At 47.0% G+C, this 23,303-nt stretch overlaps 1 protein-coding gene across 4 annotated transcripts in view; it reads left to right on the forward strand.

Annotated features, from left to right (window-relative positions):
- Positions 1–23,303, forward strand: part of EML5 (EMAP like 5) — a 166,934-nt gene that overhangs the window by 118,893 nt on the left and 24,738 nt on the right. For 3 of the 4 annotated variants that reach the window (XM_073578207.1, XM_073578206.1, XM_073578205.1), the window contains exons 16-33: positions 648–741; positions 2,574–2,674; positions 3,741–3,943; positions 4,534–4,645; positions 6,182–6,309; positions 7,253–7,394; positions 7,927–8,079; positions 8,151–8,282; positions 8,829–8,917; positions 9,000–9,176; positions 9,443–9,644; positions 9,867–9,993; positions 10,868–10,882; positions 12,857–12,935; positions 13,033–13,162; positions 13,235–13,333; positions 15,248–15,268; positions 18,833–19,006. In XM_073578207.1, the coding sequence (XP_073434308.1) occupies positions 648–741; positions 2,574–2,674; positions 3,741–3,943; positions 4,534–4,645; positions 6,182–6,309; positions 7,253–7,394; positions 7,927–8,079; positions 8,151–8,282; positions 8,829–8,917; positions 9,000–9,176; positions 9,443–9,644; positions 9,867–9,993; positions 10,868–10,882; positions 12,857–12,935; positions 13,033–13,162; positions 13,235–13,333; positions 15,248–15,268; positions 18,833–19,006 (2,178 nt within the window). Of the gene's footprint in view, positions 1–647; positions 742–2,573; positions 2,675–3,740; positions 3,944–4,533; positions 4,646–6,181; positions 6,310–7,252; positions 7,395–7,926; positions 8,080–8,150; positions 8,283–8,828; positions 8,918–8,999; positions 9,177–9,442; positions 9,645–9,866; positions 9,994–10,867; positions 10,883–12,856; positions 12,936–13,032; positions 13,163–13,234; positions 13,334–15,247; positions 15,269–18,832; positions 19,007–23,303 lie in introns of those variants that run through there. The other variant, XM_073578210.1, reaches the window with a different exon arrangement.

Consider the following 23,303-nt stretch of genomic DNA (forward strand, 5'->3'; position numbering starts at 1 on the left):
ATAATCGTTGTGTCGCGAATTCAGTAAAAACATTGTATTTTATTGGAAGCAAAAGCACATGTCACCACTGCCATAGCAGCCAGCCCTGCGGGCAAGTACTACACAGGTATGAGCGAGGACTGCGCAGGTGTGAGCGAGGACTGCGCAGGTGTGAGCGAGGACTACACAGGTGTGAGCGAGCAAGAACCATTACAATCATGTTCTCAGCGGACTCCTACATTGGATCCACTATAACAGGGTCCACATGTGGCCAAATCCTCTGCACCCCATAGACGTACCCCCTGGCTATAACCATGCTGCCTAACATGAGTGTCGCCATCTAATGGCCACCTGGAGTGATGACAGTATCTCGCCATAATGGTCGTCATAGTCAGAAGACTTTGTATCGATGATTTGTCCATGAAGTCAACCATCCTCATCTGATCAGGCGCTGACCTCTGCAGTCATTCAGATTGCATTATAATAGATCGCCGGCTCTGTGGGTTCGTTTCTTGCACTTTTTCTGTAGTTCATCTTTATTTCTGTGGATCAGACCATGATGATATCACTGGCCACCAGTTATATAGGTGGTTTGTGTGTACTGTAGATATATTATATATGTAACATATAATCTTATACTGTAACCGTCATATTTGTTCTCTATGCAGCGGACGGGAAGCGTTTGGCCTCTGTCGGCATCGACGACCATCACACTGTGGTCTTGTGGGACTGGAAAAAAGGGGAGAAGTTGTCATCAGTCAGGTACAAACTCAACAGTCCGGATCACTGACTAAGGGATTGTCCACTTTCAAGAAAGCGGTCCCCAAGCTGTGTAAAATACCTAAAATGGCGAACTCATCAACTACTCCCCCTCCCCTGGTCCGGGATATTCCCCTCACTGCTGCTCTGGTCTCCTTCTTTCGTCTGCAGGGTTGATGTCACATTGACAGCTCACATCACCGCTGCTGCAAGTTATTGAGCTCAGCAGTTCATGCTGTTTACCTCTGCTGATTTGCTGAGCTCATTGATTGGCTGAAGCGGTGATGTTTATAACCCTGTAACGGAAAGTTCTGCCATTATCTAATAGACAGAGATCTTCACTATTTTCAGTGACTCTTTTCAGTGTCAGTGAATGGAAACCTTCCCATTAAAATCATGATTCTTAGGTTCCCGTTACATTTAGCGATGCACCAGCGATCCTGACAACGATAGGACCCGGTCAGGATCGCTGGTGCATCGCTAAATGGTCGCTAGTGAGCTGCCACACAGGCAGATCTCACCAGCGACATAGCAGCGGTCGGCGGTCGTTACTTACCTGTCAGACGCGGCGATCCTGACGTCCTCCCGCCTGCGTCCACGCGTCGCTCGTCGCCACAGCAGGAAGCCGCCGCCGAGAAACGGCCCAGGACGTCCTCGCATGATCAGCGATAACCAGCGGGGGAGCCGGCAGGAGGTAAGTATCACATTTGGCGATATCGCTAACAATATCGCTGCTGCGTCACAAAATCGGTGACGCTTTAGCGATATTGCTAGCGATATCGCTATGTGTGAAGCCCCCTTAATAGACCTGATCTGGCCCAGCTCTGATTTTCCCAGCTGATGGTTTGTTTCAATGTAACAGTTTAGACAATCCTCTGTGAGCTAAACACAGCGGCACAGATCTGTCTCATGACCGTTTCTTACAATTTATCAGTCCAGTTGTAATGCCTCAAACCACAAACGAATTGCAATGCAAAAAAGTCCAAAAATGGTAATATTATGAAAAATAGCAAATCTTTATTAGAGCACCAGATAGGTAACAAATATGGGTTAAAAAGTGACACATGTTGTCTGCAGAAGCAGCAGTGAAAAAGTAGACAGCGATTACCTCAATAGTATCGTCATAGCTATGACAAAAACCCTTATAAATAACTGAATCATAATAAAGTGCATAAGGCCATGATAGTGGCCGATAGACAGCCTAGGTTAAATAGATGGACAGCTCATTGTCTAAATAACAGGGATAATCCCAGGCTGATATCCACTAATATCATATAACCAATATTATGGCCACATATGTAACTAATAGCTGATAAAACACATACCAGGGTTTAGAGGAACACCGTACACTGCCCACCGTTGGCCCCAATTCGCGTTTCGGAAAAAATTCCTTCCTCAGGGGGCGTTTTATCAGTTGGTAATGCCTGTGGATTGTTTGTAACAAACCCTCTGCTATGAGAAGTTGTAAAGGTTAAGTCTCCTTGCTTAGTCTATCAGTGGTGGTGGCCGGTTTCCTAACTGCCAGGCTGCTGCAGAACATCTTGTCACCTGTGTTTAACCACTTACCGACATATGCCGTCTCCCTACATTTGATGCGAGCTGGCATGCTGAGCCGCATCTTTCCCGGCAGATGATGGCTGTGTTACTCAGCCATCATCTGTCTCTCTTTACCTTATAGTGAACATAATAACTAAAAACCCAAAAAACAATTGTGGAATTTCATTTTTTTGCAGTTTCAGCACACTTGGAAAATCAGAAAGCGGTTATTGACTGATTTTCTATTGGGAGTGTGATCCCCCTCTTTAATTAATCTGTATCTGGTTTTTATTTTGCAGAGGGAGTAAGGATAAAATCTTTGCAGTGAAGATTAACCCCTACATGCCTGATAAGCTGATCACTGCGGGGGTGAAGCACATGAGGTTCTGGAGGCGAGCAGGTGCGGTGCCTTTAAGACTTTTGTGTTATATTATTTCCTGATTTTTGTGGTTCTTTCCTTGGGGTTTTTGCAACATGTAAGGCTGGTTTCACACTTGCGTTTTTTAGCGCTGCGCCTGGTGCGCTATCGTACGCATGCGCATTGCTCCCCTATCTTTAACATGGTGGGCACATGGTATAGCGCTTGTACGTGTTCATGTGCGTTTTCGTGCGCTGCGTTTTTTCCAGGTGTGCGCCCAGGCGCGCCAGACGCAACATGTTGCATTTTTCTGCGTGCCCAACTGTTGCCAAAAAACACATGTGCACGGAATTCGCAAAAAAACAACATTACAGTCTATGGGATCGTGCGCTAGGACATTCGAACGCATGCGTTTAAAATTGCATGCGTTTTTAGAGTCTACATGGTGACAAACTGGTTAAATCGCATGTGCAAAAAAACAGCAAACGCATGCAAAACGCTTAATGCATTTTTTTTGCATGCGTTTGGAATGCGCACGAGGCGCAGCACAAAAAAACGCTAGTGTGAAAGTAGCCTAAGACCCATATAGATCCCACCTTCCAAGCTGCTGAATCAGGGCAGTCTAAGGGGAGGCAACAATTAAAATTGTGTATAAATGTATAAAAATAGAAACAAGGATGATGAGGGTGATGGTCCTGCTCGCCACGATTGCTCAATCAATGGGTGGCAGCGACACCTAGTGGACACAGTGATCTGTGCAGTTTGTGACCCCTATAGAAGCGGAGATCTCAGCACTGCAGCCCCTCTAGTCCTGCGTCTGTACCCCTCTGCCCATGTAAGGCCTGTTTCACACTTCCGTTTTTGTGTCCGCCAAACGGATCCGTTTCCGTTTTTTTGACGGAAACTGATGCAAACGGATCCGTTTTTTTAAAAACGGATCCGTTTTTTTGACGGATCCGCGGTAACCGTAATGGAAGTCTATGGGACAAAAAAAACGGATCCTGCAAAAAATGGCGGATCCGTTTTTTTACGGAAAACAACGGATTCTGACGGATTTGAAAAAACGGAAGTGTGAAACAGGCCTAATGCTGCCGTCCTGTCCTGGCAGGTGGGGGGCTGATCGGACGCAAAGCTTGTATTGGCACCGGCTCGAAGATTGATACCATGATGTGTGTGGTCTACGGGTGGACGGAGGAGATGTCCTTCTCTGGAACCTCCACCGGAGATGTCTGTATCTGGAGAGACATGTTCCTGATGAAGACCGTGAAGGCGCACGACGGGCCGGTGTTCAGCATGCACGCCCTAGACAAGGTGAGAAGACCCCCGGCCAACAGCTTTCATCCATTTACTGCAATCAGTCATATTCAATCCTATACAAGTCTGAAGTTATATCTCTACTTCTACTCCAGTCACATCCAAAGCTGCATCTCAATTTTGCTGGCCTTCACTTGGCAGCATAGGATCTCAGACAGTAGGGGGGTCCCGCTGCTGACTGTGAGTGGAAATCATTAGCAGCCTGATACCAGGGGAATCCACTGGTGTCTGTTTTTTTCTCTAGATGTGATTGGAGCTCAGAGTAGTTTCCTTTATGCCTCAATCTCTCTTCACAGTAAGGATCTCTGCTTGCTTTCAGATATTGGGAACAGTCTTGTTACAGTGCATCATTCTAGATCAGGGACCACCAACCTTTGGCTCTTGCTGCCAGGTACAACATCTCCCAACATTGCTTGTGGCTACTGGGAATTGTACTACCACAGTATCTGAGGTGACGAAGGTTGCTGACCCCTGATCAATCTGTAATGGAGAAGCCTCTGCAGCACAGTCTTCCCCGTCATGCTGACGAGGTGCAGAATGCTCGCCCCAGGTCGTACTACGGCTGAGTACAGTGTTTCCCATCACAGGGCTTTGTGACTGGTGGGAAGGACGGAGTGGTGGCGCTCTGGGATGATTCCTTTGAACGATGCCTCAAAACCTACGCAATCAAGAGGGCTGCACTGGCGCCAGGCTCTAAAGGTGACAAGATCACCGGCCACAGACACAGACTGACTGCAACTTGCATGCACTCTGACTGCAAATGTACACTGCTTGCACCTTGCATGCACTCCACACACATTGACTGCTCCATGCACTCTGAGTGCTCCATACAGATATGTCGCAGTATACACTCTGACTGCTCCGCACACAGTGGCCGCACCATGCATTCTGTTTCTCCGCACACTCTGGCCGCAACATGCACTTTGACTGCTCCATACACTGGCCACAGCATGCATTCTGACTGCTCCACACACAATGGCCGCATCATGCACTTTGACCTCTTGATACACACTGGCTGCACCATGCATTCTGTCGCTTCACTCACTGGCTGCATCATGCACTTTGACCGCTCCGAACACACTGGCCGCAACATGTACTCTGACCACTCCGCACACACTGGCCTCAACATGCATTCTGACTGCTCCATACATACTGGCCAAACCATGCACTCTGACTGCTCTATACTCTACACATATTGACCACTCTGTGCGCTCTGACTGCTCCGCATACACTGGCTGCACCAAGCACTCTAACTGCTCCATGCACACTGGCTGCAACACGGACTATGACTGTTCTATGCACACCACGCACTCTGACCACTCTTTACACAATGGCCGCACCACGCACTATTACTGATCTGCTCACACTGGCCGCAGCATGCACTCTTGACTACTCGGCACACACTGGACGCACCACACACTGTGACTGCTCCGCAAACACTGGACTCATCACATACTCTGACCACTCCACACTCACTGGTCGCACCTTATACTCTAAGGCCGGGGTCACACTAACCGACGCAAAATACGGTCAGTGCTCCGTATGTCATCCGTAATCAAGGTGTGGTCGCGTATTTTGCGCACGTAAGCATCCGTGTGTAATCCGTATGGCATCCGTATGGCGAGATTATCTCGCAGGCTTGCAAAATGGACATATAATGGAACCCTATGACAGGGCTTCTATATCCTTTCGTTTCTTTATTAAAACTGTCAGTGTGAGTTTACTGTATCGCGCGCTGAATTGCCGGCTTTGCTAAAAGACACCGGGTGCGTATTGTTCGCAGGTCACACGTCTGGTCTGTGTGTAATCCGTATTTTTTGCTCACCCATAGACTTGCATTGGCGTACTACGGCCGTAGTACGCTGACAATCGCAGCATGCTGCGATTGGCACGGACCGTAGAATACGGATGAGAAATATACGGCTGGTGCGAGGGACCCCATAGAGAATCATTGGTCCGTGTCTAATGCGTGCTTTTAGCGCCTCTCACTCGGCCATATTCCTCGCCAGTGTGACCCCGGCCTAATGGCTACACACTCCACACACACTGACCGTAAGGGGCACTCTGATCACACCTGTCACCACTCTGGCTGCACACTGACCGCACTGCACTGTAAATGCATGTGCTAACCGTATTGTACACACTGTATGTACTGACCACACTGCGCACTGACAACATACCTGTTCACACATGACTAAGGTGACCGCACCCCGACCTCCTTCTTCTCCATTCCAGGGCTGCTCCTAGAAGACAACCCGTCCATACGTGCCATATCTCTTGGGCACGGCCATATTCTAGTAGGAACGAAGAATGGGGAGATCCTGGAGGTGGACAAGAGCGGACCGGTCACCCTGCTTGTCCAGGTGACTGCAGTTCCTCTTTTTCAGTTTGCACCTTTTCTGTAATACTCTGTGCTGCTGTAGCATTAGATTACTTAGTGTTTGATCTCTGCTCAGCTCAGTACAGTTCTAGTAAATGATCAGGCCCCAATCTTATGTATCTAAAAGCAGAACCCCATCCCCTCTTTTAGGATCCCCCCGCCTGTCTGGCTGCTCCCTCTTAATAAACCCCATCCCCTCTTTTAGGATCCCCCCGCGTGTCTGGCTGCTCCCCCTTAATTAACCCCATCCCATCTTTTAGGATCCCCCCGCCTGTCTGGCTGCTCCCTCTTAATAAACCCTATCCCCTCTTTTAGGATCCCCCCCCCGCCTGTCTGGCTGCTCCCTCTTAATAAACCCCATCCCCTCTTTTAGGATCCCCCCCGCCTGTCTGGCTGCTCCCTCTTAATAAACCCCATCCCCTCTTTTAGGATCCCCCCCCGCCTGTCTGGCTGCTCCCTCTTAATAAACCCCATCCCCTCTTTTAGGATCCCCCCTGCCTGTCTGGCTGCTCCCTCTTAATAAACCCCATCCCCTCTTTTAGGATCCCCCCGCCTGTCTGGCTGCTCCCTCTTAATAAACCCCATCCCCTCTTTTAGGATCTCCCCACCTGTCTGGCTGCTCCCTCTTAATAAACTCGATCCGCTCTTTTTAGGTTCTTCTCGGTCTGGACGCAGCAGTTTCTTGAAGATCTTCTTTTAACAAGTAGTTTTTTCATAAACTTAATATTTTGTTCTGTTGTTATACACAACAGACAGTGTAAAGTATGCTGCAGTGTAAAGTATGGGGGATAGACAGCAGCAGGTTGCCCTTAGTGAACTTCTGCCTCTAGTAGGAGGTATAATTTGTCCGATGACTCCTGATATTCACAGTTTCCTGCCCTCCAGTGTTGTCTACTCCTCCTTATGCTTCTTCTTGTAATGTGCAGGGACACATGGAGGGAGAAGTCTGGGGTCTGGCCGCCCATCCTCATCTACCAATCTGTGCCACTGTGAGCGATGACAAGACTCTGCGCATCTGGGACCTGTCCCCCAGTCACTGCATGCTGGCTGTGCGCAAGCTCAAGAAGGGTAAGAGGATTGTGGAATTGCACTGTGAGCGATTCTCCAAAATACAACCTCTCCCAGGTTCAGTCTCATTACATGTTGATCACCACACAGCTGAGCATTTGTTACAGTGTATCAGAGTATCCAGTCTAGACAATCCTCTGAATCCTGGGGGTTGTTACATTGTATCAGTCCGTGCAGCAGAGCCGCCTACACTGACACATTGTAACAACACAGGAAGATTTCCTTTCATTGAAGGTGAGCAGAGGTTTCTACAATAATGAGGATCTGACACACAATAAGTCTTGTCATCTGGAGCCTGGGAGGGAGGGTTGTCAAAGCGATGGTTGTCAAAATGGGTGAGGTGGTTGTCATAAGTAGGGGGGGTCAACAGAGCGATGGTTGTCAGACGGAGAGGTCATCAGATCAATGGTCATCAGCGGGGGTTGTCTGTCTGAGCGAGGGCTATCAGAACAAGGGTTGTCAGTACGAGGGTCTTAGGAGTGCAAGTTGTCAGGGTCTTCTATATGAGTGATGGGCTCTGTGCTGCTCCCAGGTGGCCGGTGCTGTTCCTTCTCCCCAGATGGCAAGGCTTTGGCTGTGGGCCTCAATGACGGAAGCTTCCTCATCGTGAATGCCGACACGCTGGAGGACTTGGTGTCATTTCACCACCGGAAGGACGTGATCTCGGACATACGCTTCTCCCCCGGTGAGTTGATGACCCGTCGATCGATGCCGTCTCGCGCTCCTCGACGCCGTTCTGATCGAGTTTTGTTTCAGTAACTGGGAAATACTTGGCCGTCGCCTCCTACGACAACTTTGTGGACATCTACAACGTGATGAGCAGCAAACGGGTCGGCGTATGCAAGGGTTCGTCCAGCTACATCACCCACCTGGACTGGGACTCGAGGGGTGAGCGAAGGGCCTGGGGTCACTTCTGAACCTGGTCTTATAACTTCTCCTCTGCTAAACAGCAGGTCTAATCCTCCAGTCAGAGCCAAAGCTTCAGCTGCAACTTATAAGACTTTGCTGTTTCTTGAGTGCAATTCATTTTAGGAGCTGTTAAATCTGCTTTTTTCAAGATTCCGCACCACACCTGTGTGCAGGCTGTGTCTGGTATTGCAGCTTTGCTCCATTGAAGAGTTTGACTGATCAGCAATACTGCATATGACCTGTGTTCATGGTGGCGCTGTTTTTGGAAAAAGTCACATGTAGACTAACCACAGCCAGCAGAATTGTGATTGCAATTATGGTTGTGAGTGATGCAACTGGAGTAAAGCAAATACTCTGCTTATTTTGAAGGCTATAGGAGCACTCATCTCTCTGCCACCCCCTGCTGGCTGAGTCTGTGCTTTGTTGCAGTGCATTGTGGTAGACGTAGCGTTTCCCTGCCCTACATGAAGTGATGGGGCCTCGGTGGCGCCCCCTAGTGCTCAGTCACTTCTGTGTTCTTCCCAGGTAAACTCCTCCAGGTGAACACTGGTGCTAAGGAGCAATTGTTTTTTGAGGCCCCACGAGGGAAGCGACAAATGATTCCAGCTCATGAGGTAAGGTGGGGGATCACATGTGTCTGCAGTATTAGGGAGTGTCCCCTCAGGTCACACTGGCGCTGAGCTGTCTATTTCTCAGGTAGAAAAAATGTCCTGGTCGTCTTGGACGAGTGTCCTGGGTCCGAGCTGTGAGGGGATCTGGCCGGTGATTGGGGAGGTCAGCGACGTAACAACCGCCGCACTCAGTAATGACAGCAAAATCCTCGCCACCGGGGACGACTTCGGATTCGTGAAGCTTTTCCGGTATCCGGTTAAAGTAAGAATCAAATGTAGCCGAACTGGATGTGTACATGTAATGTAATAATGTCACCTGCAGTCCTATGCAACAGCACAGATTATATAGTAGATGTCACCTGCAGTCCTATGTAACACTAATAACTCTGAGTACAGATAATGTAGTAGATGTCACCTGCAGTCCTATGTAACACCACAGATAACAGTGTTAACTCCCTGATTACAAATAATGTAGTAGATGTCACCTGCAGTCTCATGTAATACCGGTCCACTTGTTATATTTCTCAGGGGAAGTTTGGGAAGTTTAAGCGATATGTGGCTCACTCCTCGCACGTTACTAACCTGCGCTGGATCCATGATGACGGGCTCCTGGTCAGTGTTGGGGGCCCCGACACCTCGTTAATGCTCTGGACTCATGAAGTGGAAGGACACCGAGAGATGAGACAGTGCGACAGCGAGGAGTCTGATATAGACTCGGAGGAGGATGGAGGTACTGGAGAAGATAGGAGAATGATGGGAGCAGTGGTAGTGCAAACCCCTGTTCTCTTGGTGACAACCTTTTTGGCTGCTGTTTCAGCTCGTCAGTAGTTGTCACTCAGCTTTTCTGATGTTCTGATACTTCCCCTATGTTTTTTTTGCCATTTAGTGGAGCCCCCTTTGGTTGGGGGCGGATCTGCAGACTCAGTGACCATTGTCATCACTTTTACCCCAGGTTATGACAGCGATGTGACGCGGGAGAACGAGATGGCATACACCATCAAAGCCTTATCCTCCAGCATCCGGCCGACGGCGGGAACCAAACCTCACCTGCAGCAGAAGGAGCTGTCCCTGGACGAGAGGTAACAGGCGACATCTTCAGGAGCAGTGCTCCGTACACATCTTGCATGACAGTCTGTGTCCGGAGATCCAAAGTGGTCCGCAGAGACCAACAGAACTGGTGCTGTCAGCCTAAAGGGGTTGTCCAGATGATGCATCTCTTCCCCTCCATGTTATAAAGCTTCTCCTGCACCTTGTGATGATACCCCTCCCCCCATTAACCCTCCCCAGTGTTATTTATACCCATCCCCAACTTAACCCCTGCCCCTCCCCCAGTGTGACAATTCTAATCCTCCCTCAAGTGATGTCCCTCCCTCATGTTCCCCCTTTCCCCTTGTGATGATGCCCCTCCCTTGTAACAGTGCTCCTCCTGTTAATGTGATGATGCCCATTCCTCATGTGACAATGCTCTTCCTCTTCATGTGATGGTGGCCCTCTCTCATGTGACATTGCTCCTCCTCTTCATGTGATGATGCCCCTCCCTCATGTGACAATGCTCCTCCTCTTCATGTGATGATGCTTCTCCCTCATGTGATGATGATCTTCCTTCATGGGATGATGCCCCTCCTTCATGTGATGATGCTCCTCCTCTCCTTGTGATGCTATCCCTCCTCTCCGTGTGATGTCCCTCTCCCTTGTGATGTCCCTCCCATTGTGATGATGCGCCTCCTCCATGTGATGTCCCTCCCACTTGTGATGATGCTCCTCCTCTCCTTGTGATGTCCCGCCCCCTTTTGACGATACCCCTCCCCATTGATGATGCCCCTCCCCCTTGGATGATGCCCCTCCTTTCCATGTGATGCCCCTCCCTCTGTGGATACATTGTATCAGGAGCAAGTCTTCTCCTCTGTGTTTTGCTTCGGTCACTGATGGTTTCCCCTTTTTGCTTCCTTGCAGGCAGGGAGTCGTTCGGTAAGTGGTCTCCGCTGCGCCTTCTTTGGTGGTCTTATGGGATGATTTGTCTCGGTCTGTATAGAATATGTGAGATTCCTTCTCCCTATTCTCACTTCTCTCTCTGAAAATTCTTAAAGGGGGCCTGCACCCAAACCTACAAACAGCGGCGCATTTGTCACTATTGATAATGTAGTGGCTGCTGTCACTTTTCTCTCGATTCTCCACCACTTTGGTTGTCATTTTTCAGCAGGCGATAGATAACCTGTCACCTCATTGCATTCGCCCAAGGACAGTTTAGACAATATGTGGCCCAGGGCAAAGTTACGTGTGCCCCCAGATGCTAACATACTGTATTGCAGCATCAGACAGAGGAATTGAGGGAGCACTTGCATTAGCTGATAAACGAGCGCCAATCAAATATATTCAGGTTGTTCGGCGCGGGGTTACCGGCTTCTTATACAGAAGACGAAGAATAATGGGGACAGAGCGATCGCTAATAGAGCTGGATGACGCTTCCTGTTTACAGTGAGTGATGTGTTACATACAGGCGCGCACACGCTATGCTACATACACACACACTCTGTATTTTACACACACACACTCTCCATGCTACATAGACACCCCCCCACATTGCACACACTTCATGCTCTTCACCGTCTATTATACACACCTTTCTATCTTCTCCTTTTCAGTTCCTCCAAACTTCTGTAGGGTCACGGACCTTTGGTCAGGTTTCCATGCTGTTTGAAACTTCGTAATAGACTTCTGGTCTTTGAAATTGCGCTGATTATACACAACTGGCATTATCTGCGTGCATTCTGGTTTGTAAAGGCCGGCAGCCTCACACTATCCGGCTCGCCAGACATACTAATGTAGAGTCATATTGGAGGTCCGTTAGGAAATTGGGGGGGAGGGCCTATGCCTAATTTGCATCAGTTCAGTAAAAATGATTGTAAAAGTCTAAACAAGTAATGAGACCCTACAGCCGTGGACTGGTGGGCGTCTGCATCCTCTGGACGGTGAACTGTTCTGATCATATTTGGCAATTTTTGGAAATTGTCTTCAGTGAAAGTTGTGAGTTCTTCGCCTAGGGATCAGTCGCTACTATTTACAGACTTCATCCCCTCACCCCAATATAGCAAAGGTACTACATGGAGTACATGAAGAGGAGACACTAGGCAACCCACACACCTTTATCAGGATCACCAATGGTGGTGAGACACCTGGGGGGCAGCACTGGAGAGGAGCAAACAGGGCAGAAAACTGCGAGGAGCAGATGTATATATGATAGGAGGGGACCGTGAGGCCAAGTATTGGGCAGAGCACTGCTGCTACCAGGGTAGATTATAGCACAGGGCGCAGGGACGGCGACACACATTGAGCGGTCAGGTAACGCTGCTTTCCGTTGGTCCTGGGTGGGTCTGTGGCACTGGTAGACCTGCCAAGTTCTCCATGAGGACATGGCTGGTTTCCTCTTTTTCCAGGACCCTCCGGGGGACATTCCTGCGGAGGTGACACTTATACCTGAGCGATCAGTAGATGGCTTCTGTAAGCGATGACTCTGGGTTTGCGTAGCTTGGTTCCCGGTCTCATTGTATCGGTCCCGGATGCAGCAGATCTGAGCTGTCTTAATGTTTCTAGTCTCCAACATTCACTATTCCTGTGTAATTCTTATCTTTCTCTTACCCGCTGCTGTGTAGAGGTTCCAGGTAAATCTCTTGCTCTCAGTGCCCCCCATCACCGCTCCTGAATGCCATCGACACACCTCACCCATCATCACTGCCCAGGCGATAATCATGACCCACGCTGCTTCCTAGAGGACAATGAGGGGATTTGCAGAGCGTCGCAGTCCATGCAGCTTGTAGCCTGCTCCTGCATCATGTCTCATGGTCCGTGCCGTGCCCTTCGCTCACTCTCGACCTCTGCAGATCATTCTCTCGCGTGAGATGAGTGACGCCCTGGCTGCGACTTATTCTCAGTTCTCTATTTCAGACCTCCTGTTAGTAGAGCGTTACCGCAGCCCGAGAAACTCCAGACCAACAACGTTGGGAAGAAGAAGCGGCCTATCGAGGTGAGAAAGGGGCCAATTATTGGTTCATATTCACGTCTGGGATCATGACTCCTATCATGCATTACTATGACAATGATGGGATCCCATTGTCCTGCAGGATCTGGTGCTGGAGTTGGTGTTCGGATATCGGGGTAAAGACTGTCGGAATAACGTGCACTATCTGAACGACGGAGCTGATATCTTGTACCACGCTGCCTCTGTCGGGATCCTGTACAATGTCGCCACAGGTAATGTACTGACACCACGTCACCGCTTCATCCTCCTGCGACATCTTGCTCATTTCTTCTCTCATTTTATAGGATCTCAGAGTTTTTACCAGGAACACACAGATGACATATTGTGCCTCACGATAAACCAACATCCAAAGTTCACCAACATAGTGGCAACTGGCCAAGTAGGTATGTTTGTACGTAAAGCCGGGCCTAACCACCACACCCAAAAAGTGGGGAGCACATGGCAAATTATACTTTAAGGGTCTTTCCTACAAACAAAAGTTAACTTTAATCAATAGATCTTGGAATAATAACAATTTCCACAATTGGATGTTAAAGTAAAATGTTCCTCTGCTGAGATGTGGTATGATCAGACCATGTTCCTGCACGGTCAGACACCTCAATTACACAGTACACAGCAGGAACACATTTATAAGATTATCTCAGCACAGGAACATTTTATTTATCACATCCAGTTGTGGAATTTATTATTATTCCAAGGTCTAGTGATTAACCCCTTTCCGACATGTGGCATAATAATACGCACATGCTCAGCGCCAAAGCCCGCACCTTTCCGGGCACATGACAGCTGATATATACTGCTGACTTGACTTCAACAGCCGCGGGTGGAATCGAGATCCACCCGCATCTGTTAATTAGTTAAAGGTCGCTGTCAATCTCTTGACAGTAGCATTTATGTTTTTTTTTCCACAAAGTTTGGATTTTTTTTCACCACTTAAAAAAAAAAGAACCTATAAATGTATTAAAATCAATGGTGTGGTACAAAAGTACAACTTGTCTCGCAAAAAATAATCCCTCACATGGCCATATTGACCGAAAAATGAAAAAGTTATGGCTCTAACAAGAAGGGGAGTTAAAAGCAAAAACGGAAAATGGCCCTGGGAGTTAAGGGGTTAAAATGAACGTTTGTTCATGGAAAAACCCCTTTAATAATCCTTTCACAGATTGTTGTTATGGGTCGGTTTGCAGCCACCACTAGGGGGAGCTCCCTGTATACAGAGAGACAGGATAAGATCCTGTCTGCAGTCACCGCTATGGGGAGCTCCCTGCATACAGAGATACACGATAAAATTCTGTCTGCAGCCACCACTTATGGGAGCTACCTGTATACAGAGATACATAAGATTCTGTCTGCAGCCACCACTAGGGGGAACTCACTGTATACAGAGATATGTGATAAGATCCTGTCTGCAGCCACCACTAGGAGGAGCTCCCTGTATACAGAAATATATGATAAGATTATGTCTGCAGCCACCACTAGGTGGAGCTCCCTGTAAGGAGATGCATGATAAGATTCCTGTCTGCAGCCACCACTAGGGGGAGCTCCCTGTATACAGAGATACATGATAAGATCCTGTCTGCAGCCACCACTAGGGGGAGCTCACTGTATACAGAGATACATAAGATCCTGTCTGCAGCCACCACTAGGGGGAGCTCCCTGTATACAGAGATACATGATAAGATTCTGTCTGCATTCACCACTAGAGGGAGCTCCCTGTATACAGAGATACATGATAAGATCCTGTCTGCAGCCACCACTAGGGGGAGCTCACTGTATACAGAGATATATGATACGATCCTGTCTGCAGCCACCACTAGGGGGAGCTCCCTGTATACAGAGATACATGAGATTCTGTCTGCAGCCACCACTAAGAGGAGCTCCCTGTATACAGAGATACATGATAGAATTCTGTCTGCAGCCACCACTAGGGGGAGCTCCCTGTAAAGAGATACAAGATAAGAATCTGTCTGCAGCCACCACTATTGGGAGCTCCCTGTATACAGAGATACATGAGATTCTGTCTGCAGCCACCACTAAGAGGAGCTCCCTGTATACAGAGATACATGATAGAATTCTGTCTGCAGCCACCACTAGGGGAAGCTCCCTGTATACAGAGATACATGATAAGATCCTGTCTGCAGCCACCACTAGGGGGAGCTCCATGTATACATTTTTTTTTTTTTTTTTAAAGCCCGTGAGAAATCAATATTGTTTGACACTGATACGTGGACATAAGACTTAACCCCTAATCTACGTGTGATGATTTTTATGTAGACCTTTCTTTTCTGTGATTTCAGGTGATGCAGCGGACATGTCTGGTGAGTCATACTCTGTGTATGACATATGATGAACACATTCCTGTGTAGATGTATAAGGGTCTGTGCACACGATTGGTATTTGCAGCTGAAAACTCTTCTGCAAATACTGATGTCTTGGCAGAAAAAAAGGCTGCTTAAAATATGTGCTTTTTTATCGTTTTTTGCATGCCTTGGAATAGGTCAAAAATGCTGAAAGATTTAACATGCTGCAGATATGAAACTGCTTTAACCCCTTTCTGCCATCGGACGTACTATCCCATCCATGTGACCTGGGACTCAATTCCCATGGACGGGATAGTACGTCATAGCAATCAGTGGCGCCCCCGGGGAGGTGGGGGGAGCGCTGCTGATCGCGGCCGGGTGTCAACTGTCAAACATGATCGCAGTGTACCGGGGGATTAGGGAAGAATCGGAAGGGAGGGGGCTCCCTCCTTGCTTCCCTGAGACCCCTGGAGCAGCGCGATGTGCTGCGTTGTCTGAGGGTCTCCTTCCCTGGGACAATAAAATAAAGTAAAAAAAAGATGTAAAAAGGTTTTAAAAAATCCCTAAATAAAAAAAAAAAATTCCCTAATAAATTCATTTTTTGGAAAAAAAAACAAATTAAAGTACACATATTTAGTATCGCCGCGTCCGTAACGACCCGCCCTATGAAACTGTACCACTAGTTAACCCCTTTAGTAAACCCCTTAAAAACTAAAAATTAAAAACAAAGCAAAAAACAATGCTTTATCATACCGCTGAACAAAAAGTGCAATAACGCGCGATCAAAAAGATGGATATAAATAACCATGGTACCCCTGAAAATGTAATCTTGTCCCGCAAAAAACTAGCCGCCACACAGAGTCATCAGCGAAAAAATAAAGTTATAGCTCGCAGAATAAAGCGATGCAAAAATAATTATTTTTTATATAAAATTGTTTTAATTGCATAAAAGCGCCAAAACATGAAAAGACATAAATAAGGTATCTCTGTAATCGTACTGACCCGAAGAATAAAACCGCTTTATCAATTTTACCACACGCGGAACGGTGTAAACGCACCCCCCAAAAGAAATTCATGAAATGCTGGTTTTTGTTCATTCTGCGTCCCAAAAATCGGAATAAAAAGCGATCAAAAAATGTTATGTGCCCGAAAATGGTACCAATTAAAACATCAACTCGTCCCGCAAAAAATAAGACCTCACATGACTCTGTGAGTCAAAATATGGAAAAATTATAGCTCTTAAAATGTGGTGATGCAAAAACTTTTTACAATAAAAAGCGTCTTTTAGCGTGTGACAGCTGCCAAACATATAAACCGCCATAAATAGTAAATCAAACCCCCCCTTTATCACCCCTTTAGTTGGGGGAAAAATAACATTTTTTAAAAAAATGTATTTATTTCCATTTTCCTGCTAGGGCTAGGGTTAGAGCTAGGGTTAGGGCTGAGATTAGGGTTAGGGGTGTGTTGGCGTTAGGGTTGGAGTTAGAATTGGGGGGTTTCCACTGTTTAGGCACATCAGGTGCTCTCCAAATGCAACATGGCGACTGATCTCAATTCCAGCCAATTCTGCGTTGAAAAAGTCGTGCTCCTTCCCTTCCAAGCTCTGCCATGCGCCCAAACAGTGGTTTACCCTCACATATGGGGTATCAACCTACTCAGGACACATTGCACAACAACGTTTGGGGTCCAATTTCTCCTGCTACCCTTGGCAAAATAAAAAAAATTGGGGGCAAAAATATCATTTTTGTGGAAAAAATGATTTTTCTTATTTGTATGGCTTTACGTTATAAACTTCTGTGAAGCACTTGGGGGTTCAAAGTGCTCACGACACATCTAGATAAGTTCCTTGGGGGGAGGTCTAGTCTCCAAAATGGGGTCACTTGTGGGGGGTTTCAACAGTTTAGGCACATCAGAGGCTCTCCAAACGCAGACCATTCCAGTCTGCATTCCAAAACGTCACTACTTCCCTTCCTAGCCCCGACGTGTGCCCATACAGTAGTTTTCTCCCACATATGGGGTATCAGCGACAAATTGGACAACACCTTTTGGGGTCCAATTTCTCCTGTTACTCTTGGGGAAAAAAAATCATCATCTAGACCCCTCAAAGTGACTTCAAATTGTGATGTCCCTAAAAATAAAACGGTGTTGTAAAAATGAGAAATCGCAGGTCAACTTTTAACCTTCATAACTTCCTAACGAAAAAAAATGTTGGTTCCCAAATTGTGCTGATGTAAAGTAAACATGTGGGAAATGTTACTTATTAAATTTTTTGTGTGCCGTATCTCTATGATTTAAGGGCATAAAAATTCAAAGTTGGAAAATTGCGAAATTTTCAAAATTTTCACCAAATTTCCGTTTTTTTCACAAATAAACGCAAGTTATATCAATTAAATTTTACCACTTTCATGAAGTACAATATGTCACGAGAAAACAATGTCAGAATCACCGGGATCCATGGAAGCGTTTCAGAGTTATTACCTCATAAAGGGACAGTGGTCAGAATTGTAAAAAATGGCACGGTCATTAACGTGCTAACCACCCTTGGGGGTAAAGGGGTTAAATTCGCAAGGAAAAAATAAGAAGCATTTGCATGAGACATCAGGAACCACAATCACTTTGTTGGTACTTCATAAATAAAACTGCGTGGAAAAAACATGTAAAAAATGCAGCACATATGTAACTTGTTCACATACCCTTGTTTTGCCACATGCTACCGTATTACCATATTTTTCAAGCTATAAGACACACTTTTCCCCCAAAAAATTTTGGAGACAAATGGGAGTGTGTTTTTATAGTCCGAATGTAGCTTACCAGGGGTGAAGGGGAGCAGCGGTGGTGGTGGAGCGGGGCCACCGGAGGCAGGGTGCCTGCAACAGGAAGCCCATGGCGGCGGAAGGAGTGAGGCGATGCTGCGGGCCCCAAGCTGGGAGGAGGGGTTGTGAGGCTGAGGGCTCTTGGCCTCAAGAAAATGTTGACAGTGAGGCAGGAGCGGAGTCCCTAGCGGTGGATTCCAGGAGCATGGCTGCCGGAAGCGGCGCATGTGCAAATTTAAATTTCAGCTTAATAACGGGAGGCCTTTTTCCTGAAGCCCACCAACAGGAAATAAATAGGCAGGAAGTGGACTCCGCTTCTGCCTCTCCACCGAGATTTTCTTGAAGCCCAAGGCTGACAGTCTCTCACCTCTGGCTGCCATTTTCCACCGCTGGGAAATCAATGGGCAGAGCGGGTACTCCGCTCCTGCTTCTGTACCAACATTTTCCTGACACACAGGGCCCGCAGCCTCACACTGTCGGGACACCCCCCTCCTCCCAGCATGGGACCCGCAGCATTGCCCCACTCCTCCCACTGGCCTCCTGCAGCAGCGACCATGCCTCCTGTGTTGCAATCCCCCAGTAAGCTAAATTCAGCGTATAATACAGATCCCTTTTTATTGAAAACAATTGTTTTCCTATTTTCCTCCCCAATATTTGGGGTGCATGTTATGGTCTAGTGCATCTTATAGCCTGTAAAATACTGTGTGTGTGGGGTGAGATCTCACTTTTTGTCTTGTCAGTTTATTACTTGTGTCCTTTTCCCCTTCAGCCTCGGCCCCCTCTATACATGTGTGGGATGCAATGAGTAAGCAGACCCTCTCTGTGCTGCGCTGCTATCACTCCAAGGGCGTCTGTTCCGTCAGTTTCAGTGCCACTGGGAAACTGCTCCTGTCTGTGGGGCTGGACCCAGAACATACGGTCACCATCTGGAAATGGCAGGAAGGTAAGCACCGAATATACAGTGCAAGATATAAGTGATATGGACGAACGGATGATGCATAGGAAGAGAACTGGAGGAATGGATGGTATATAAGAACACTGGAGGAATGGATGGTGTATAGGAAGAGCACTGGAGGAATGGATGGTATATAGGAGGAGCACTGTGGAGGAATGGATGGTATATAAGAGCACTGGAGGAATGGATGGTATATAGGAGGAGCACTGTGGAGGAATGGATGGTATATAAGAGCACTGGAGGAATGGATGGTGTATAGGAAGAGCACTGGAGGAATGGATGGTATATAGGAGGAGCACTGTGGAGGAATGGATGGTATATAAGAGCACTGGAGGAATGGATGGTGTATAGGAAGAGCACTGGAGGAATGGATGGTATATAGGAGGAGCACTGTGGAGGAATGGATGGTATATAAGCACTGGAGGAATGGATGGTGTATAGGAAGAGCACTGGAGGAATGGATGGTATATAGGAGGAGCACTGTGGAGGAATGGATGGTATATAAGCACTGGAGGAATGGATGGTGTATATGAAGAGCACTGGAGGAATGGATGGTATATAGGAGGAGCACTGTGGAGGAATGGATGGTATATAAGAGCACTGGAGGAATGGATGGTATATAGGAGGAGCACTGTGGAGGAATGGATGGTATATAAGCACTGGAGGAATGGATGGTATATAGGAGGAGCACTGTGGAGGAATGGATGGTATATAAGAGCACTGGAGGAATGGATGGTGTATAGGAAAAGCACTGGAGGAATGGATGGTATATAGGAGGAGCACTGTGGAGGAATGGATGGTATATAAGCACTGGAGGAATGGATGGTGTATAGGAAGAGCACTGGAGGAATGGATGGTGTATATAGGAGGAGCACTGTGGAGGAACAGAAGGTATATATAGGAGGAGTACTATGGAGGAATGGATGGTGTATATAGGAGGAGCACTGTGGAGGAATGGATGGTGTATATAGGAGGAGCACTGTTGAGGAAGGGATGGTATATACAAGGAGCACTGGAGGAATGGATGGTATATAGGTGGAGCACTGTGGAGGAATGGATGGTCTATATAGGAGGGGCACTGTGGAGGAATGGATGGTCTATATAGGAGGAGTACTGTGGAGGAATGGATGGTCTATATAGGAGGATTACTGTGGAGGAATGGATGGTGTATATAGGAGGAGCACTGTTGAGGAAGGGATGGTATATACAAGGACCACTGGAGGAATGGATGGTATATAGGAGGAGCACTGTGGAGGAATGGATGGTGTTTAGGAGGAGCACTGTGGAGGAATGGATGGTGTATATAGGAGGAGCACTGTTGAGGAAGGGATGGTATATACAAGGACCACTGGAGGAATGGATGGTATATAGGAGGAGCACTGTGGAGGAATGGATGGTCTATATAGGAGGGGCACTGTGGAGGAATGGATCGTCTATATAGGAGGAGTACTGTGGAGGAATGGATGGTCTATATAGGAGGATCACTGTGGAGGAATGGATGATGTATATAGGAGTACTGGTGAGGAATGGATGGTGTATATAGGAGGAGTACTGGTGAGGAATAGATGGTATATAGGAGTACTGGAGAGAAATGGATGGTATATAGGAGGAGCACTGTGGAGGAATGGATTGAGTATAGGAGGAGTACTGTGAAAGAATGGATGCTGTATATAGGAGGAGCACTGTTGAGGAAGGGATGGTATATATGAGGAGCACTGGAGGAATGGATGGTATATAAGAGGAGCACTGTGGAGGAATGGATGGTGTGTAGGAGGGGCACTTTCCAGGAATGGATGGTATATAGGAGGAGCACTGTGAAATTATGGATGGTGTATAGAAGGAGAACTGGGGAGGAATGGATGGTATATAGGAAGAGCACTGTGGAGGAATGGATGGTATATAGGAGGAGCACTGTGGAGGAATGGATGGTGTATTGTTGTGAATTATCTTGCTCATCGTTCTGAGCCGAAGCTCCCTCTGGTGGTTGCTGAGAGTAGTGGAGCTGGCCAGGTGGATGGAAGTTCCCCACCTGATGACGATAATTGGAAACCTGGGATTACTGGATGGGAGCATATAATTGAGGTTGCTGCTGATTTCTTCAGTGTGCATTTGGAGCTCTTTTGTCCCCTGCCTGATCTGCATGGTTCAGCTAAGTGATTCTTTTGCTAATCCTTTGCATCTAATCTGGTTGTGTTTTTTTTTTTTTTGCTCTCTGTTTTGCTGCTAGGGGCAGCTCTGGGCCTTGCTTCATATGTTGCAGCTTGTTGAGTCCTCTGTTATGTTAGTATCTTTTTGCTTGCTGACAGTTTATACCAGAGTGCTGATCTAGTAGTGTTGGACTTTTTCAGGATTTTGTGCGTGATTGCAGACAGTATCTTTTCTATCCTGTCCTGTCTAGACAGCTTGGGCCCCACCGTTTGCTCAGTCTGTTCTCTGCCTGTGTTTGTGTCTCATCTTGTCTCACCGACAATATATGCTTGGGGGCTGTCTATTCCTTTGAGAATCTGCTCTGGGACAGTTTAGATTTCATCTTTCTGTCTTTAGGCTTAGTTAGTCCTCCGGCTGTGACGAGGTGTCTAGGGCATCATAGAGGAATGCTCCACGGCTGCTAGTTGTGCGGATAGGATCAAGGTCTGCAATCCGCTTAGTTACCAACCTCTCTGGTCTTCTGGTGGCTTAGCCTGTTCCTGCCATCCTCCTCGGTGACCCATTCATAACAGTGTATATAGGAGAAGCACTGTGAAATAATGGATGGTGTATAGGAGGAGCACTGTGGAGGAATGGATGGTATATAGGAGAACAGGGGTGCCACTAGGAATTTCGGGGCCCCATACAGGCAAAATTTTCAGGGCCCCCTTGAGACTCTGCCCAGGCTCCACCCCAGCCCCGCCTCCACCCCTCAAACTGTCCACCGCCCCACTGCTCTTGGAAGAACTCCACTTCTCACCAATCACCCATTAACAGTTCCCATCACCAGATCACACATATAGCCGGCAGCTCTTGTTTTGACCAAAAGATTTTTTAAGCCGCCACCACAACGCGGTAGACACTTTTGGCCGAGCTCTACTCTACTGTAACCTATTAAATATTTGTTAAATTATGCAATACAGTTTAGGTATATTTTTATTTATTTTTCAATTTTTAAAATGACCAATAATATCACATACAAGGGACAAACACCACTGCACCATGTCGTGATCACATATTACCACCACATAATGAGCTATAACACCACATACAAGGAACAAATACCGCCACACCATGTCCAGACCACATATTACCACCACAGTGACCGAATGATATCATATACAAGGAACAAATACCACCGCACCATGACCAGACACCATATTACCACCACAAAGTGACCAAATAATAGCACATACAAGGGACAAATACCGCAACACCATGTCGAGACCACATATTACCACCACATAGTGACTGAATACTACAATACTGATCAGTAATAAAAAAAACAATACTATCACCATAAGTGCCATTATACACAGGAGATCTGTACTTGGTATGCAGTGCACAGGTAATACAGTGATCAATGACATTATACACAGGAGCTCTGTATATAATGTATAGGTAATACAGTGATCACTGGTAACATTATACACAGGACCTCTGTATATAGTATACTGTGTATAGTGTCAGTGTATACATAACACACTGACTCACCAGTGACGGCTCTAGGTGAAGTCCTTCATCTTTGCTTTTCATCTTTCATCCAGCACAAACCGCCATAACTTCTTCCAGCTAGGGCTTGTCTCTGCAGGAAATAACAGTTATCTACAGCTCCGCTTGCACAGAACATATTACTTATTATTTTCCCAACTTCTACATTACACCACATGAAAGAAAAAAGGCAACATAGTATCACTCTGCACAGTAACAGGACCGTCCACCCATTTAAAACAATATACTCAAAAAATAAAATAAATACATCACTGCATTAATAATATCCCTTAATTAGTCCCTATGGTAATAATATCCCCCATCCTGACACCCGTGTGTCTCATTCCTGGCTTCAGCCATATATTCTCCCATCCTGCCCTCATCCATTCTGCCCCATATGATCTCCCCATCTTTCTCCGTCAGAGACAGACTTGACGTTTCGGCTCTACCAGACCCTTAATCACTTTATCGCTTAATCCAAAGCCAGATCATTGATAAGGTGCAGAGAAAAGAGGGGGAGGGAAGATCTCCCTGTAGTTCCCAGAAACAGCTAGTACTGCAACACTGTTCTTATGATAATTACAGGTGACCACTTAATGATGTTGGA

The sequence above is a fragment of the Dendrobates tinctorius genome, unplaced genomic scaffold, assembly GCF_039654945.1.
Source record: "Dendrobates tinctorius isolate UK_male_01 unplaced genomic scaffold, ASM3965494v1 ptg000058l, whole genome shotgun sequence".
NCBI classification, from domain to species: domain Eukaryota; kingdom Metazoa; phylum Chordata; class Amphibia; order Anura; family Dendrobatidae; genus Dendrobates; species Dendrobates tinctorius.